The following is a 20,269-nucleotide window of genomic DNA, read 5'->3' as shown; positions in this document are numbered from 1 at the left end:
AATTTATACTTCTAATCAAGCTGCAAACAAATGATTTGCAAACATGACAGCTTCCAAGTGTAGCTAAATTGTCTCCAGATTGAAGACCCCTCATTATTTGCTGACGAGACAAAAGATTGCTTTATCCAGTATTAACACTGTCTAGCTTACAAATTCCTAATTGTGCTTGATGGGTGCTGAACATTCAACAAAGGCATTCTATTTCTTTATGTTTGACGCCCTCCTACTAATTCTGTAACATGAAATTAGCGACTCGAAATGTAGCGCACTGTAATTACGCTTCTTCTGTCTAAAAGGGGTTCAAGAAAAAGGAGCAATACCTATGATGCGTGGTGATCATCAATCGGTGATTCAGTCTTATGTTCCAGCAAGCCTCATTGTTGTGGAAGACATTCGAGAGGGGCCACTGATAAAGAGAGATTGTATAATGCCGGCTGCTAGATCAAACTGTCCTTGGCGAATTGGTGCATCTACTTTATGTATCATCTCTGTCCAAGGCTGCGTTACTCTTTTTAAGGAAGAGGCGGAGGTAGCCAATAATTTTAGGTGCTAGAAAAAAAACAGCGCATATGTCAGACAAGGCTGTGCACTGATGGTCCCTCTAGACATTGCAGGGCACATGGTGCAATGTGGTGCAACACAAGAGAAGCCGTTAGATATCATATCTGCTCAGGCCTGCAAAATAAACACTTTGCAGACCCTAAAGGGAGATGTAGTCAAGAAATAAGTGCTTGGGTCTCACAATAGTGGTTTGCAAATTGACATTCCTGCGATGCCTGGATTCAGGTTAAAAATAAATTTTGCAACAATGCAAACAAAAAAGTTTAGTGTTTGGAGCTCAAGAAGAAAAACTGAAAATGGCGTGTTCACAAAAGTTTGGCAATATAGAATCTGTAAAAGTGTTACCGACCTTTATCTAGTGTTTATACTAAAAATAATTTAGGTGAACCAGTTAGAGGTGTAATTATATTTAGTATAAAGGTTAGGATCATTTCTACAAATGATCAATGACTAAAGTTTGTGGACACCTGACCATCACACCTGTGCAATGCGCAGACCAACCAAGTCTGCCACGCTGACCACACAACGTCTTTATAGAGCTGGCTTTGCAAACTTTTGCACCAAAAGGAGCCTTCCCAAAAATGTTACTACAAGGTTGGAAGGGCAAAAAAAGGGTCTAAAATGTCTGCAGCATTACAGGACCCCTCACTGGAAACACCTTCAACTCTAAAACTAGGAGGGATGTGCACACGTTTTGGATCAACAGTGAACAATTCTAATTTATTGTACATAAGCATTCCGGTCATACAAAGATATGAAAGAAAACATTGCTAAATGATCTTTGCTTTTCACGTACGTTACAATTGTAGGACCATTTCCAATGCCCTATATATGTCAAAGCATTCTGTCTAAGCAGGTTTCATCTCCTATGATTTATAAAGCATTTAGTTTTCGATTGCTTTGAACAGGAGCCTATACACTAACCGCTAGCACTTCCATAAGCAGTTCTCTGAGAGGAAGTCATTGAATCCTGGATTTCCTGCTTGAGGGCTCAGCCAAGAACTTCAAGACTCACAACGGCTTCAGGAACTGACTCACAGTGATTCATGGGTAACCTACGGGTTGCCTTTTCTGAGCAAAGGGAAAAAAAAAACCTCTGCAAGAGCTCCTGACACAACACGCGGCATATTTAGGAAAACTATATAGCAATTCCAGCCTTAGCTTATTATATATATTTTGTCTAACAGATCTTCACTTTGTTTATTTTGGACTAGGTGACTGAATCTTTTGCTGCCCCCTAACACCCACCATCACAAGATTACATAGCCATGCCATCCTGAATTTCAGCCACTGTAAAATATAGTATTATGAGGTAACAGGTTACCTCCTATCATCCAATAGTGCACCGGCATGAACATCCAATTGCTAGCAGAGACAAAATAAGGCAGAATGGAGCTTTGACAGGATACTTTGTTACTTAAAGGGGAACTAAAGGTCTGTGTTTAAAAATCCATGATCAGGCAGGTCATTGTTGCAGAAAGGGACAGGTGATGACCTTTCTACAATAATCCTTGCTACCTGCCTGATCTCTTCGGGTATCCAGCAAAAAGCTGAGCAGCGCATGTGCAGTCTCAGCTTTGATTTGCCAGGATACCCGACAATCCCTGCATCTCCTGTGCGTGCCAGAGATGAATGAAATCTTGCATGCCTGTATGGGAGTTACGTCATCTGAGTCAGACCACTCTAGATGGCTGAGGATCATTACCAGGAAATGAAGAAAAGGAAAATGGTGATGCCATGCCATGGAACAGGGACAGGTGAGTAGCACAAAATTAATTCCGCTTTAACACGATATTGAAAGTTTGCAATAGCAAGATTTAGGCTTTGCCATTTTTTTCAATGTCTATATGGGCATAGCCCCATCAGACAACAAATGATCACAAGTGTGCCCTCTCTTGTTAAGTTACACACAGACACATACCTATGACCAACTTCATTAACCCTTCTGGGTTACTGCACCCGAATGACAGATGTAGGTCCTAGAGTACACATCAAGGTGTCTTGCAACTGATCCCACTCAAAATGCCAACCCAAAATAATGTTATTTTATTCATGAGAGTTTACATTGCACATTTTGCAGGGGCTAAGACACAGGTAGGGTAGTAGAAGGCAAACAAATGGGCAGGTTTGGGCTTTAAACAAGCTTTACATATGATGAACAATAAATGACTTTGTTTGTAGATGGCATCTGCTGAGCTAAATCACTCGAACAGCAAGATATCCCCAGTCTCTTCCAATGTGATGGGTGGCCTCGTTGATCAACAGCTAATCAAAAAAATGCAATGGGCAGAAAAAAGCTCAATTTGTACACGTAAATTTGAGACCGCTTCATACTTGTGGGCCTACTAGTTGTATGACATGCCGCTTTCCCCTTCTATTTCTAAGATGGGCTCCTAATGATTACAACTGTGAACCATGCCTGTATAATGTGTTGAAACAGCCACTTGTTTCTATCAAAGGCCTGTGCAACAGGGCGATAACCCAGAGAACAAATCAAAGACAGGATCAAAATTAGGGATCTTTATGTCAGGATCACAGGTATTGATTTGGAACATATTTAAAATTACAATAAAACTTTATTAAAGTTTGTATGAGATTAGGTTTCCAGACTTTGAAGGAATCCATTTTTGTTCAAAGCATTTGCATTACTGGCCAAGTGCATGCCATACCTTCAGTACTCATTTTAATTTAACATAGGTTTCATGCGGGCAGTGCTATTCCCTCCGTGCCATGAGAAAGGCACACAGTGATATTATTAGGGAGCATTAAATTCATCCCTCGCTGTCGTAGCAAGAGTTGAAATTGGTACAATAGCTTGGCAGGTGGGATTGTGTTCCCGTGCCGTAATGACAGCCTTCTGTAGACGAGAACCGCCGACAATATTTTAATCAACAGCCGAGTGTGGAGTTGGGGCTGTTGCTCTCCATTATTTAGAAATTAATGTATAATTTGAAGCCAGCTGTGACAAATAAGAGAATGTGTACATTAAACAAATTCTGAACGGCTAAAACACTGACAGATTGTACATTTGCCCGACAAATGATAGCAATGTTCTCAGCTTCGGAATATTTGTGTTTGCAATTTCTGCTAATTATCCGTATTAACGCAACTTCAGTATGCGGTGATATTAAAGGGGGGGGGGGGACGACCGGCTCAGTAGCATAGAAACAGCTGACAGCAAGATGCCAACCTTCCTCTTCTGACAATTTGCCAGAATGAAAATCACAACGAGGACTTCAAAGAATTCAAAAGCTTTTAGTTGCCATTCTGGTGAACGAAACACATATTAGATCCTACTTTAAAGGGCACCTGTGCCATTATAATCATAATTCTGCCAAAGAAGTGGGCAGGGGATAACATTTTTCTTTCTTATTGAACAGTATATTGGGTCAGGATAGGGGTTTACTGTTGACATTGTAAACCTATGACACACACAAGTGTACTCATAAGGCTACTTCTTAGGTCCTTGGATAAAAACATGAGGGAGCACCAAAAGAAAGATGGATAGGTATAGTAAAATTGGATATCAGTATCACTTTATTTCATTTTCAGCACTTGTTAGCCCCTGATGAAGGAAGTGTTTTTTGTTTACAGACTCTAAAAATGCACAATCATACCATACCTGAACATCTTTGTCATCCTTTCCTATGTCACTCTTTATCTTTTACACTTAAACTTCTGTGATGTTGGAAAACTCTTTGTTTATCAATGAGGCTGTTCCAAGAGCAGCAGATGGGGAAATGGGTTTCAAAATTAGAATGCGTCAAACAAAGAGAATCTTATCATATTTGCCCGATAGTGACGCTATCACATGCATCCTACGTCTGATGATTTGCTCTTCTACACAGATGGGTGAAAAATTAGGACCTGTTCACAGAGAACATTTCTTTACAAGCTGTAAACTCTTCCAACAACATTTATTACGTCTCCTATAATGACTGTAGCTGAACCTAAAGTTTGATTAAAAAATGTTCATGTAAAAGTAAATAAAAACCTGTCCTCCCACCTGTGCTCAGAAAGAGAAATCTAAAGGTCTTTCCCAGAAGTGTGAATACTGAAAAGTCAATCCGTGGTCTCGTGCAATGCTTTGTGGATCCTACTGCTGCCCCTCCACCATGTCATTTCTGTGTCATGTAGAAATGTAGGGGATGCTGAAAGTAACAAATGGGGGTACCAGGGAATGGACATCCCCAGAAGTGTCATTTTTGAAGAGCGTGAAGAATCTTTTTCGACGGCGTGGCATTCAGCAGAAGAGGACCAGATATGTACATTCAGCATTACTGGCACATTTTAAAAAAGGATTTATGTAATGTACGTATAAAGAGCAAAGTTTTCACCCAAGAATGTACTTGAAGATTTTCTCTCCCGTACAGTGATGTCTTTAGGACAGGAAGTGAAAAAAAAAGCTTTTAATCCCCTACTTTATCCAAATGTATGAGAAAATGTACATGGTTTCTTTTACCTGTATATCTGAATACAACAAAAGACATTAGTCTTCTTTAAAACCTAAAAAGGAAGCAAAATAAAAGCACAAGATAAAAGACTGATAACAAATGTTTGAAAACAAAAAAAGTTATAGCCTTCGTAACCTTTCCAGGAATCACTGCTGCCCTATTACACAGAGAAATTTGGCTAGGGTTGAACCCTACCACAAACCAGCTTGTCATTTCCAGGACGGCACCGTACATAAAGATAAATAAAGCCTAAACAAAGCTGACTACAACTCCACTCGCTGTCCAGAGTCCAAGCATACGATTTCCTGAACGCAACGAGACGAGAAAAAGGAGTTAATAGAGGAGAGGAAAAGGTCAAAGTGCACTTGGCCGTCAGCCCTTGAATGGTTTCTCTCCCCTGGCAGCAAGTCGCTCATGACGTCAGTGGCTCAAATCCAGCCTTTCCTCTGCTTCTATTTACCGCTAAAACTTCCACTATGCCACAGACTGTAATCAAAATTCCCTTTGTACGAAGGATTTCTCCCTCTTTTTTCTTTATTTATTTCTTCTTAACCTCTGCAGCCATCTGCCCGGCATTCAGGATGATAAACTGTTCGGCCAGCGCGGTGCAGAAATCAATAACATCAAGTGCTGAGCTATCAATTACTAACGAACCATTTGAAAAGGAATTTATCTTTAGAATATGGAATTAAGGAAATCGTGCCAGAATAAATTGCGGCCATTCGAAGGGAACTTGCAACGTTGATGGTAGCTGGCAGTTAGTTTTCAGTTGTCGATATTCTTTATCATGCAAGCATTCAAAGACTAAGTAAGTGTGACACCTGCAAAGTGGAAGCCAATTACGGGCTCTTAGCAGTTCCGTTATGTGCCGAGACACAAGCTATACCCGACATATATGGCAGTTCATGTAATTCTACCCTTTGATAGTTAAATATCTGTTCTTTGAAACCACTTCAGCTTGGGGGCTCTCTCTAAATCCCTCTTCCTGCTCGCTTTCACTGGGCCAAGGCTTTTACTAGAAGTCCACACAGTGCTTAGAGCACAGCTCTATCTTTGATTCCTCCTTACTTTGTATATAAAAAGAAGGGAAAAAAATTTTAGGTGGACTACTTAAAGTTTTTTTTTTTTCCAGCTCTACACACCATGTTCCTCTTTGATCTTTAGGGCCACCACACTAGTCTATCAGTCAGCCTAAAACTACATAGGCGTACATGGTAGGCTGGTAACACTGCTGCCAAGAGATATATATATATATATATATATATATATATATATATATATATATATATATATATATATATATATATATATATTATGCTTATCCTATATTATGCTCCGACTACAGTTACTGGATTCATATTGTCCTTGCAACTTCCAAAGACTTATCAGATGTCAATTATATGACATGAATACGGATCTGTTCAATGTCTCATGTTAATTCCCCAAGATAATATGTTAATATTTTGTATTAAATACAGTACTAGTATTCAGCAACACTACATAGATCAAGATGCATCGAGTTGCAATGCAAGGCTCTAGTCGAAAACATGCAAGCTTTGTTCTTGGTGTGAGATAACAGCATGGTTTATCTTAGATTAGTAAAATGTTCTGGCAGCATTTAACAGGTGAGGTATAATAAACAGACTTACTCATTTATTAGCACACCTGTAGCGTGTGCCTTCAGTAAAATACATGAATCATAAACAGTCTGCGTTTGTAGACTGCGTTGCATTATGCTGGGTTAATGAAGTCCCTAAAGGACAATAAACTTTTAAAAGAGAAAAAAAAAGTTCTGCTTCACCTTTCTGAGCACCCTAAACTAACCTGAAGACCACCCACCTCGTTAGGACCATCTGATACTAGCGATCCTGAGCAAGCTATAAGATCACCAGGAGGTCAGGGATTGGAAATCTAAAATGTTAGTTACCATAGAACACAAGGTGAAAGGAAATCATCCAATAGAAACAGATGTTCTAGCAATTTCCACTCACTTTGGATTGATTTCAAACTACTTTCTGATGTGTCTCGGGTAAAGCAAACATCTCCCAAACAGAGGACAAAGAAAAAATAAAAGTGACATGGGTCTTAAGCAGTTAGGCTTTGGGGCTGAATTTTCAATTCTGACTAGAACATACCTTTAACAGCTGGAGCATTGGCGTCTGCCTATTCCTAGCATACTTAGTGGAGTATGGATCTGCTGCTCACTGCCTGCAGCTGAATACAGCTTTGAACTTCCATTACACATTCACGCTGCCCAGAAGACCCATTCACAGACTCTCCAGGATGACAGATGTGTTTGTGACCCAACTGCTCCTGTAAGCCATCTTCCACAAAGTAGCCACATTGAGCGGAAGCCTGCAGCATAATGTAGATATTTTCCTTTCAAATAAAAAAAAAATGCATGAAACAATTTACACACAAACAATAAAAACTTGGTGCCAGAGAATACTGCCGTATTAAAAGCACAGTATGTTTGCATAGCCTGCACATGTTGTCAGAAACCCAACTAGCTTAGATTATGTAGTCTGTTATCTTAGTTAATGTTTAGGTTGTAAAAAAAATGTAAAAAGCTTTAAAGAGAACCTGTTAGGCTATGTGCAGATGTTCAATAATGGTCAGTAGGAAGTAATGAGAGCTGTATAGAAAGCTGTACTCTGTTTAATGGAGAGGGAACAAGTGTAATAGTGAACAATAACAGTTTGTTGATTAACTAATGTACTAATGTTAGACTTAAGGTGCTCATGATTTGTTCTAAAGAGAATTGTCACTGGAACAGGATTAAGGAATTTCCTACTTTATGAGCGACAACATTCCCTCTCCCATTGCTTAAGCATGGCTCACTGTCGTCACTAAAAGCAAAGCAATGACATGTGGACCATTATAAAAGGAGGGTAAGAATCTTTTTTTTTTGTTTGTTTGTTTTTTTGTTGATATTCTATACTTTAGAAACCCAAGGGTTTACATCGACTCATGTTTACTGTGTTGTATGTCTTGTACTGTGTTGTATTACAAAAAAAAAGAGTGGAATGACAAATGAATATATAAAATAATAATCCCGCCATGCTTCAAGCTCTCTGTCATTTACAATACAGGCCAGTCATGGAGTCACAATATTAAAAGAAGTACCAGGACAGCAGGCAGTAAAGAAAATATTCCAGCAGCTTGGGACTGGGAGAAGGCCCATGGGGAAACAGAAGAGAGACCTGAATGAGCCATGGAATTCTTGTAAAACAGATGTCACAGTTATGGAAAATAGCGGGAGCCTATGCCCAGAAATGGTAAACACTTCATACACACACACACACTCATGAAAAAGTATATTTCACACTTGTGGGAAGAGCACTAAGAAAGGGGGCAGGGAATAATATGATTCCTAAATCAAACAGATGCCACGAAGATTGCTCAGTTGCAGTTTTGCTCACTGCTTTTAAACACGAGCCACAATTTGGGAAAAAGATGCCCAATAAAAACATATAATACCTGGCTGTGTACAGCTGCAGCCAAGAGTTCACATGAAATTTTAAAATACTTTAATAGGGGTAAGACCATAGTTAAAATATAACTTCATCCCAAGCTTTTGTTGTTCCGGTTTTGTTTTGCTGCAGTAGAAATCTTCTAATTTTGTGTTCTATGTGGCAAATTTTCTCCTTCCTGCCTCTCCCAACAAGATTCTTCACACAGTCTTATGGAGAAGAAGCTGAGCAGCCAGAGACACTACACACAATCCTAATGGTTTGTTTTTCTGAGCATTGTTCTCAAACATGCAACCTAATGGACTGTCAATGAACAAAATGCCCCAAGCATGCAGCACTTTATTCTAACACTGCATTCACACATTAATGTGATAGCATGCAATGTAATGTGCTGCAACAGGTGTCAGAGCTACATTGCCTAGATGCATTAAGGTGTCATTCAGAATGAATAGAAGATATAATTGTAATTTTTGACTGAATCCAATTGCCATACTAATACCTGTATGCAATAGGTGCCCACCCCACCCTCTAAAAAAAAAAAAAAAAAAAAACGGGGAGACAGCACCTTAAGGGCCACTGCTGTAGACACTCATTGAATGCAAACGTGGCATTTCCCGTTGATGGACCAAAACTCAACACATTACTTTATTTAATTTAGAATGGGGATGGGTTAAGCCCCATATAGATATCAGAAGGATGTCAGAAGACTGCCATTAGAAAAGTTTTTATGATAGTTTCATGATAGCCGTTCTGTTCAAAGGGAGGATGAGCAAGCAGCACCCTGCTGAAGAGCGGTCGTTCCTGATCAGCCATTCATAATTTACGGCGGTGGATTGATGAATGAAGTTAGGGAACCGCTGTACATATGTCAGATTTGCATCTGAGACAAGCACAAATATTTGTCCAGGTGGGAATTATCTGTTGTGTGCACAAAAATTTAAGAATCTCTGAGTTGATTAAGAATTGATGTCAGTCGATAAGGGTGATTTCCCCTCATTTCCTATCAGAACAGGAAGTGTTTGGAATTCTCTTGTTTGGAAGAATTTATTTGAGTAAGAAGAGTAAATCTTTATGATGAACATTGGCAGCTTCAAAACAATCGTTAGTGGTTGTTTCTGTCAATATTAGAGCACACTGTTAGGTTTTATGCAGTGAGGGGTGTATGGAAGAAGCTCCACTACATGCCATCTATAGCGCACAATAATAGCCGGCCGTTTTGGTTTTTGGTGATTTTTGCACAACTTTGAGGGACCACTAGATTTTCACTTGAGTCGATCATGAACCATTGTTTTCAGCAAAGAAAATCTAGCACCTTCACAAGGCTTTACAATTTGTTAAATTGTATCCATAGGAAAGATTATAACACTACTTGCATGCAGAACAAAAAAAAAAAAAACCTCCCCAATGGGGTCACGGAAAAAAAAAAAAACAAAGAAAATTTTATCTATCCAAAACAAACAAAACAATTGGCTGGCATTAGGCTTAATGCATTTTATACCAGGAATTTCCTGAAAACCGTGCATGTTTGCGCTGATTCAGATGCCCTCGGGCCATTCGGAGATGTTGTAATTATTTATATAACAAATATAAGTCACCAAAGGTAGCGGATCTTGTGCAACACACAGCTACAAATGTAACCTGTTCCTTTTATAAAACAGCCTGCTGCTGTAAAAGACTGAAGAGGAAGCCTGTTCTGCATTAGTGAAAGCCTGACACATTTTGCAGAGTAGAATGACCCAGTCCTTATCCTCCAACCAATCAAATTCAGCGCAGAGGAAGGCCATTGCAGCAGGGTGTTTAACAGCGCTCAACGCACGCACTCCGGGAATATCACTGCAAGACAGACACGTCTTTCAATTTTCACCTCCAGTTTCTATCATTACAACAGTCACAATTTCCACTTTGTCTTCTAGGTTCACTACCGATACAACAAATGCCTTGTAAAATACTTCATATAGGGCTCCATTCCCAACATAAAGCACTCCTAAGTCATGTGACTGCATTTTTTTAAATCTCACTGGATCTAAAAATATATATTTTTTTAAATCCTATTCTTTTGCGTTATCTTTTTGAATTAAGTCCTTGGAGACGAATATAAAATAAAACTCATAATTCTGTTCTTAACATAAATTTATATTTTTTTAACCTGTCAAAGCAGATGTAGAATAAAATATTACATTTTAAGTGAAGCATTTTTAATAATATGTCAGTGCAAGACTTTAAGATGAATATTACCTACTACAAAGGTCACAGTACTCACCCTGACAAAGCCATCTTTTTTCCTCCAGTAGGATGGCACCATCTTTGTTTATTCATCATTCATGGTCACCCTTTACTTCCTGGGCTAAGAAACTACTGGATCACAAATGATACAAGAATGTAAATTCTGCTGCTTGTGCAGTTTCAGGCTGCTTTTAGCATCTTACCTTGGGCCTGATTTATTAAAGCTCCCCGGGACTAGAGATGATACACTCATCAGTGAGGCTGGGTGATCCAGCAAACCTGGAATGGATTGGAATGCATGCATATTTGACTATATTATATTTCTAAATGTTATAACACTGTTATTATTCCCTTCTCTCAGACACATTGTAACATTTAAATCTGACCTGGAATGAATTTCTGGAATGAATTTCTGGAATGAATTTCTTCAAAGTCATTTGCCATTTGTTAGTAAATATTTCCAGTCCTGGAGCAGATTCATTCCAGGTTTGTTGGATCACCTAGCTTCACTGATGGAAGTGTATCATCTCCAGCCTTGGATAGCTTTAATAAATCAGGCCCATTGCTACAACATTGCAGTCTGATCAACAGGTGGGAGAGGAGATGAGAAAGACCACTGATGGAATCAGCTCAGCCCAGGAAAAGTCACTGAATGAAGGTGGAACTATGTATTACGGTTATGGTATATAACATATCAGGAATTTATTCTGTTTGTAAGCGAACCAAAAGTATTTTAAACATTTGTTAGGAGTAGAAATGAAACAATCTTAAAAGTCCTAAAATACTGCAATACATAAAGGTGTCAACCGAAATTCTAAAAACAACAGACATACTTAAACACAAGGCAACGCTTGGTGAACGGTCGCTGGTGACACAATAATGTAACCTATCAGAGGGCCCATAATTAGCAGATAAGTTATCAGCTGCATATAGGGAGCATATGGTGACATGGACTCACAAGCCTACTGCTGATCTAACAATAGAGCAGTGGCACAGAGGCCTGCAAGAACTGTTTAACAAACTGTCAGCAACACTTTTTTTTTTTTTTATAGCGTTGGATGGCAAGGCCTCTTCTATTTGCATTTTCTTTCTTCTACAGGTAAAGAAAGAGCAACCAGATGTCGGCTTCAGAATTGAGTTGTCCGCTGTAGCAGAATTAACTCCTTGCATTGCTGCAATCTCGGCAACTAACTTTTTGACATGTTAAACACGGGCAGTTAGGTAGGTAATGTGAGTATATCACTGCAATTAAAGCACATTTTCCATCTTTTATCCCTTTTAAAATACCACAAGTACAATACCTGTTTGTGTAACATCGATGGGATAATGTGCATATGTGTATGAACGAGAAATACTAAATAATACTAAATTTAAAAATTCAGCTGCATTTAGTTTGCATTGGACATCAGTCTCCGTGTTCTCCCCAGACCCTTTTAGCTGGGCACACCACCCGGCACTTTTCAGCAACCACCTGACGGTTTTTGGGTGATCACTGAAGAGTTGGGTCACAAGTCAGGGGCTTCCACCCGCCTACAATTTCTTCCCACCCAGCTTAAAAAGAATTCTGGGTTGAGCACTGAGAATGCTTAAGAATCCCAACAAGTGCTCTGCAGGTACACTGGACCTCCATCTAAGCTGCTTATGAATAACCATTTACTTGTATGAACAGAAAAGAAGATTTGATTCAAAGAAATTACAGTGAAGACTTTGTTTTTTACTGAATTTCCATAAACACATCAAGATGTATGTCAGCACATGCCCACCCATGGGAAAAAAAAAAACATCCAACATGCTTGATACATGTTACAATGCGTGGTATTTAGTACAAAGGGCACTGCACATTACCATAAGTTTTGATGCATTTAATTCAGTTTGAAAGGGGAATGAATGAAATGAGTTATATTGCGGTGATTTGTTTGTTTTCTGTATGATTTGCTTTTTGTTTTGTTTCTGTCCATTGGGCAGATTTCTGTGCACATCACAGGTAAGTGGAAATCTTTGAAAAAATGTGTGTTAAATTCCACAAATGACAGCTGTCTCTTTAACCAGTGTTGCCATTGGAAGATTTCCCCGTCATTTCCTGTTCTCATGACAACCATAAAATTCTGGTTTTCCCCAATTTTCTCTTGCAGGAAATATTGGGCTTTGAACAAAATCTGAGGATGAATTCCCCAAATAAATTGCCTCCATACTGAAGTAGCCACTCCAGGATTGGCTTGGAACAGTTCCCTGACCAGGCCGGCGCTAAAGAGAAAAAAAAACAAAAAATGTTCCACTCTGTAAACTCCAAGGCAAGTTTGCCAGGCAGAAGTGCATTCACAAAACACAATTAGAGCGATTGTCTTGCAAGACAGAAGGTTTGAGTCACAATGCTCACAACAGCCTGGCAAGCAAACCCTCGCCTATTTAGTGTATGGGGATTTATCATTTCAGTTTGCCTGCCACAGATTTGCACAACATCCTAACATTGTTCCTTCTCATTGAAACCCACCCACAAAGGTTAACTACTTACAGATGAAAAAAAAAAAAAAAAACACACAACACACAAGTTTGTTGCTTTTCTACAAGTTAATATTCCCGAAGATGCTCAATTTTGCAACAAGTGATATGAAAAGATAATCTGCTACAACAATATAGGGGAAAGTCCTTCCACTGCAAGCCTTGTGCGGCCATGAAAGGGTGCGTAGATTTAGCAGCCCTGCTGTAGTTTTGGCTCTACACAATAAGCTGCCTGCCTAGGGGGGGGAATGCTTGCTTAGGAACACCTGGCATTTTTTTTTCTTCCTAATTCCTGCTGTCTTTAAGTGCCAGTGCAAATCAAATCATTTTTATGTTGACTATCAACTCCAGTCTAAAGGGACAGGAGAAAAAAAAAAAAAAAAAAAAGTAAATGCAAAACAAAAAAGCCTAAGAAGACAATTATACAGCTTTTTATGTAGATTTTGCATCAGAAAAGAAGCATTATTATGGCAATTATCACTAAACTAAATCTTTTCAGCAATTCCAGAACAGATCTGACAAATACAAAACCCAATCTGTAGAAATGTTATATTTATTGGTCATGAATCCTCCAAAGATATGCAAAGCAAGGGCTATGACGTTAGATATTTCAAGTTTTTTTTTCCTTTTAGGCAACATGCAAATTTCTAATGAATGCACCGAATTCAAAGTTTGCTGGAAAATCTGATTGATAGGTCTTGTGCCACCCTAGAATAGGGCCCATCATGTCACCCTAGAAGTATCAGCTGCTTTCATGCTTAATTGTCGTGTTGTGAAATTTCACACATACCAGTTTAAGGAAGTGCTGATATTTTAGAACAAAATAAAAAATAAGTTGCATGGAAGCAACAAAAGACTTTAGCTCAAATTCTAGGAATGAAATATAAGACTGCTTGATCCAACTTTTAATGACACAGGTGAAACAGAAAAGTCTCACAATGCAATTCATTGTCGTTAGCATTTTAATAGATTGTCCTAGTTTGATTCACATTCACCCAGGTCATGGTATAAGCTAGGAGTAGTGTATCACATTCACCAAACAAGGCCAACGATCCAAACATTCTAAGTATATCTTCACTATAGTCTCCATGAAGCAAGAATGCATCATAAGTTTCATAGAATCCCATGACATTTATGTGAACATCAACCAAATCACAGCTATGTCTGCTACAACCATGGACATGTTTTCCTCGAGAGGCTGCTGTTACAAAAACACGCAGGACGCATTTTACAAAATGGCCAGTTGCATTTATTGTAGTGCTTACGTGAAACAAGATAAGTGCACTGAAAAATGTTGTGCACATACAGCCTTAGGGGAGAGCATCTGCTCAACCCACATAAAGAATGGAGAAAGAAACTTATTCAATCTCAAGGCAAACCAACATTTTTTTTAAACTCTGAGTGCAAAGAAGCAAAATGACCTTGCCATTGCCGTTTGCACCATTGCAGGGCAATTTTTAGATTGCTTTGTGGACAGATTTCCTAAACAATGTTCTAAATACATTGAATTAAATATCATTAAATCCCCTCACCAAGCAATGCAAAGCATTTGTAATCAATTCTGCATCCTGAAAACCCAATCAGTACAATTTCACATAAGCTATATCATCATTTTTGATCATGATTAAGTCTGCAGACTTCATTAAAAACCCTGATGATCCTGCCCTTGTTTAAGCCCTTCCTGTTTTAGGGGGAACAACACTCCTTCCCTGTCTCTCGCCTTGTCATCCCTGGCTTCCATAGAGAGACAACAAGTGGCCATTGCAATACTCATTACACAGGTATGGTCCACCGTTGTCCCTTTTAGGAAACCCACACCTAGAAATGCCATGGCTAAAGTACACGTAGAGTGAAAGTGGCTGCAGGGAAAAAAAGTCATTTAGTTAGAAATTAAATCTACTTTAAAGATTTTTTTGGAGTGAGCCAGGTCACCTTAAAAATTACACACAAAAGTAACGCAGTCAATTTCTTTTCTTTCTTTATCTCTAGAAATGAATCTGAGCCTTCAATAAAAAGAATCTCTGCGTTTATCTTTGCATAGAAGATCCGGATTTTATCAGCGCTTTTTGGGTCTGGTTTCTTGGAGACAGGAAAAGGACAGATATTTTATCACCCACCTCCAGTTCCAAATAGTGTACTGCCCTCCTTTTTTTTTTTCCTTTCCATCTTAAAAAGTACACTCGAGGCTTGTTCAATGCTTTCAGACATTCCATTTAGAACTCGGCAAGCCAGTCAATAGATGTAACCAGTAAAATAATTGGCATTTTTCAAAAGCCAAAACAGCCAAGAGAGAAAAGCTAAATCCACCGGTGAAATCCTGCAATATCTGCAAGATTTTATCCTCTTAAAAAAAAAAAAAAAAGTTCTAATAAATAAAAACTGAGCGGCGGTATTAAAAACATTGAAATGTAGATGAGGTCCTGCATTTTGGATTTTAAACCTCTTGACATTCATTAATTCAGTGGCTGCTTTGCATTCCACAGAAACTGGTTGAGAACCTATGCCAGTCTGATAGAGCATCCTTTGAGGTATGAATTGGAAAACAGGCTTCCAATCAGCGTAAACACAGTCGGGAAGGTTTAAAAAAAATGCACTTTTACTCTACGTACACAAAGGGTCAGCAGAGAAAAGGAGGAGACCCATCGCTGTATTAAAAAAAAAAAAAAAAAAAAAATCGGGCACAATCAAAGGCTGGGCATAACAGATCAGGCCTAAAAACCCGAGCTAATTTAGACCACCCACTTCCTCAATCATCCAAAGTTTCATTTGCATGACTATTCTGCAAATATGAATGTATTTACTTTTATTAAAAAGTCATACAGTGGTTTGGTGAAAAGCAGAATTCCCTGGTCAATAACTACTTCCAAAAACATTCAACGTGATTTTTTTTTTGTAATAGTTCCTTTTTCTAACAGAATATAAAACAGGTTACACTTTGTTTATATTTTTTTATAGTAAAATGGGTTTGGAAAATAAAGCATGCTGGGTTATTTACTGAATGGTTCTCTAGTCATAACCTAAAACTACAAAGACACGACGTCATATAGCAATATTCACCTACGTTATAAAGATTGCCCTTACAGACAGATTTTAAGTCCGTGGAGCAAGAATGAAAGCCAAAAATTGAAGAATTCAATCCTAGTCAAACTTGGCATGAAGAGGATATAGGACACCAACATTCTCAATACACAAATTACTTGGCAAAATCAATTTGTCTTTGTGTCAGTATAAAAACCCTTTCAAAGTAAAAGCAGATTTCTTCCTACCCAGCCCTTCAGGCAATGTGCTTATGGGATTTACAGTGAATTATTTAATCATTAAAATAGCCTTCAGTCTCTCGCGGGAAAAACGTGCACCAGACAAACTACTGCAGACTTAAATACATTCCATGCAGCCAGAATTAAAGATTCCTTATAAACAGGAAAAAAAAAAAAACACAAACAATCAACAGAATGGACGAGCTAATCTCAGAGGACACCCCCATAAGGTATAAAATATTGCCAAAAAGAAATAGATTTAACCTTTCTGAATGTTCATGCATCCCGAACGGCCAGCACAGGAGGTCAGGCTAAAAGTAATATTTACTGAATCACAGCTTTGATAGGAGGGGCGAGACAAGTTTCTGAGTCGCCCCTCCTTTATTTTTTCTCAATTTTAAAAATTACAAGAGACCCGCATGAAGCAAGTCAGAACAAGTAACAGGCCAGTCAGCTGTACCCTGACAATATATATATATATATATATATATATATATATATATATAAATAATTTATCCATATATCCACCAAAATCTCTGTTTGCATGCCCAAATCTAGAAATTGTATTATCCTCTTGTAAAATCATAGGACTTCCAACCAGAAGCACAGGAAAGGCATTCATTTAACCCCTGCTTGACCACATTTTGGCGGCATAACACAACAGAGATAAACAATCGCTGCAAGCAGAAGAAAGGCCAAGAACTCTCACGCTGATCCTTCAGATATGAGCATTCCACAAACTATAATTCAGCCTTTTTTTTTGCAATTTAAATAGAATATTAGATTATCAATTTACACACATTCATATGCAATACAAGTTCTTTGCTTGTTTTATGTCATTTTTCTACAATGAAGATTGACAGCAAATAAAACTATATCCAAATAATGGTCTAAACCTCATGTGGGGTTGTGCGGACAAGCATCTCCCAGGTATTTTGTGCACATGCCAATTCTATAGCTTCAGGGGTTGTCTGGACAGGGGGTAGGGAGGGAACTAGTTGCATGTCAACAAAAAGCTTTTGGGAATATCGGCCATTGACTTGACAAGAACATTCCGAGTTGTGGTAAAATACCGATGTTGGTTAATAAAAAACACACTCTATAAAATAAACACAAATAACGTGTCGCTTAAAGGAAAAAAAAAAATCACAGATCTGTTCTTTTTTTTTTCCTTTTTCCCCTCCCTTGGGACCGTCATTTCTTTGTTTTGTACTACGAGTGTGCTTGAGTGGGTACATGACTGCGGAATATGTTTGCACTTCACAAATAAAAGCACAGATGATCACACACATCACCAAGGCAGCAGCCTATGCCGAGATGTGTACCTCTAGAAAACAGGCCGCACCGGGAGCAACAGATGGGGAGAGAGGTGGCGGTCGTGGCGTGTTGGGTTTTTTTTTGTTTTTTCTTTTTCCTACCAGAAGGGAAGTTTGCTGGGAGGAATCCTTTCGGGTTTGCAAGGAGCGTTCTCCACAGGATGGGATTCCGCTGACTCCAGACACTTTCCCACTTGAACTTGGAGAGGAGCTGAAGCCCTGGAGAAGGGGGGGAAAGAAAACATCTTTAACTTTCATGTCTCCCCACACAAGAGCTCACATTATCCAGACTGGGGTGGTTGGGGGGGGATTGTCTGCTGCAGGGGGCTGGTTTCCCTTTCCAAGGCAGATCAGGCGTTGCTAAGTTCTTCCTTCTTCAGGAAAAATTTGAAAAATGTCTTTTTTTTTTTTTTTTTTTTTTTTTTTTTAATGTCAGAGCTGCTGAGTGAGTGAGTCAGGAAGGAGGCTCAGATCACATCACAAGAACTTCCAACAAGCAGCTCGCTCTCCTTTGTCATGCCTGGAAGTGTACCCCAAGACCGAGGAAGCTGCTGGGAACCCTAAAAATGCATTGTGAACCCTCAAAATTGAAAGCTACAGGAGAGCCACGGATTATTGAAACCTTCAGCTTGCCAGCAGCTGCAAGAGTGCAGAACCCCACGATGCTCTGATACCCCAAAATTTAAGGAGCCTTTCATCTGTTCTCTTCTACAAGACATCAAAACCTCCAGTCCATCTCCTGAACCCCAACACTGCAAAGTCATAGAATACCAAGCCTTCAAAGAACCGGACCCCTTCCTATGAACCCCCCAAAATTTCCAGGACTTCCACCATGCACCCCACAACCACCAGCTTGCAGGAAAAGCTCCTGGTGAAGGTGATTTCTGTCCTACAACCTGCACCCCGTAACTTGAAAAGTTTTGGAATACCAGAGAGAGATCTTCTGAAGAATGGAGAGTTATACAAAACATTGGAAATACAAAACCCGGCAGCACCCTGGACGGGGTACATAGGGGTGTATATGGGCATACACTAAAGTCCTGGATTGTTGGAAAGATATAAAACTTTGTGATTTGTAACAAAGAGGAGGAAAGACCCCATGAACAGAAAAAAGGGGCATTGGTCTAGGCCCATCAGAGCCTAGGAAGAAGAAGAGATCCTTATATTGCACCCGGGGTCACCCCACATTCTGGAGGATCTCTCCTTTCACTTTTGTAACATGGAAGGAAACCTATATGTAGACAGATCAGAATGCAGCTTGTATTATAAATAGGACAAATATATATAAAATATCTGGCACCCCCACATCATGCAGCTTGCATTGTCAGTTAGATAAAGTTTGGGGCAATTCTTACCCTGGGGCCTGAACCCCCCAATCAGCTGCACCCCAAATCCTAAATAATACTGTGGAGTATCAGAAGCCCCCAGCCCTCCTCCCCAGATTCCTGCCCTTCTGTATGGCAGCACCTGAACCCCCAGATTGCAGTGTTGGGGTTCATGCCCTGAATTCTGAGGGGGCAGCAAAGTGTCAGAACTTGATGAAGAGCAGAGGGGTAAGACATGCAACCCCAAGAACAACAGCCACCCCCTCCCCCTCCATGTGCTGAACCCCAACACATGCTGAGCTAAGAAGGGGGGGACCCATCTCCCCACCCCCTCCCACCTGTGCCCCCCTTACACACAACTTACCCCGGCCGGCTGAGCAGGCAGCAAGTTGTCCCAGTGTGCCTATTGTGCGCTCAGGGGAGCGGGACTGGGCGCGAGCGATGCTCGGAATGCTCGGAATGAGGACAGGAATGAAATGAACGTCAGGACCGAACCAGCGGAGTGGGGGGGGCGCGGCCTCGGGTGACGTCACGCTCCTCCCTCCCGCCAGCCCCGGGGGCCGCGCCTTGACGTCACGGGGAAGTCCGAGGTGGGCGTGTAAAAGGATCACGCCACGCCCCTTCTCCTGCCCACCAGCACCAGGGGAGGTCACGTGGTACCGGCTGGAGCTGGCGCTGTCGGGAGGGAAGAGGGGGGGGGGATTGCGCGCGCGGGCACATCGCCTCAGGATGAAAAAAAAGGCGGGAAAAATCTTCCTGACAGGAATTGTGACATAAAGAGGTGCAGCAGCAGCTGCTCCCTCTACTGCGGTGACTGACAGCTAAATGACGTTTAATATTTATGTAGTAAAATTGATATAATACATATTCTTTATAAATAAAATAATAAATACTGTTTTTGTTTCCTGACTGGCATGTTAATCCTCGGTGCTAATTAGGATTGACTTAGCTTGTCTCGGTCATGACTGAAAATAGAGGATGGATATGATGGCCCAGGGAGCTATTACATATCTAGAAATCATATGAGTGATAATGGCAGGCCTTGTTCTCTCAGAATTCCATAAAATTACATTTTGAAGTTGAGTTGAATTATGGTCAGGCTGCAATACTCACATTCAATCTGGAAGTAGCCCTTTCCGTATTTGTGTCCTCCATCCCGAA

General features: G+C 39.9%; 1 protein-coding gene across 9 annotated transcripts in view; it reads right to left on the bottom strand.

The window, feature by feature from the left end:
- TEAD1 (TEA domain transcription factor 1) overlaps positions 1 to 19,613 on the bottom strand; it is a 108,632-nt gene extending 89,019 nt beyond the window's left edge. For 3 of the 9 annotated variants that reach the window (XM_072422287.1, XM_072422288.1, XM_072422291.1), the window contains exon 1: positions 17,886 to 19,293. In XM_072422287.1, the coding sequence (XP_072278388.1) occupies positions 17,886 to 18,028 (143 nt within the window). In that variant the 5' untranslated portion in view covers positions 18,029 to 19,293. Of the gene's footprint in view, positions 1 to 16,731; positions 16,756 to 17,792; positions 19,295 to 19,472 lie in introns of those variants that run through there. The other 6 variants (XM_072422292.1, XM_072422293.1, XM_072422296.1 and 3 more) reach the window with 5 other exon arrangements.
- Between the last annotated feature and the right edge of the window lie 656 nt (positions 19,614 to 20,269).

This window comes from Pyxicephalus adspersus, chromosome 9 (genome assembly GCF_032062135.1).
Source record: "Pyxicephalus adspersus chromosome 9, UCB_Pads_2.0, whole genome shotgun sequence".
In the NCBI taxonomy this organism is placed as follows: domain Eukaryota; kingdom Metazoa; phylum Chordata; class Amphibia; order Anura; family Pyxicephalidae; genus Pyxicephalus; species Pyxicephalus adspersus.
Note: the sequence above shows the minus strand (reverse complement) of the source record. Positions and strands in the feature narration are given on the sequence as shown.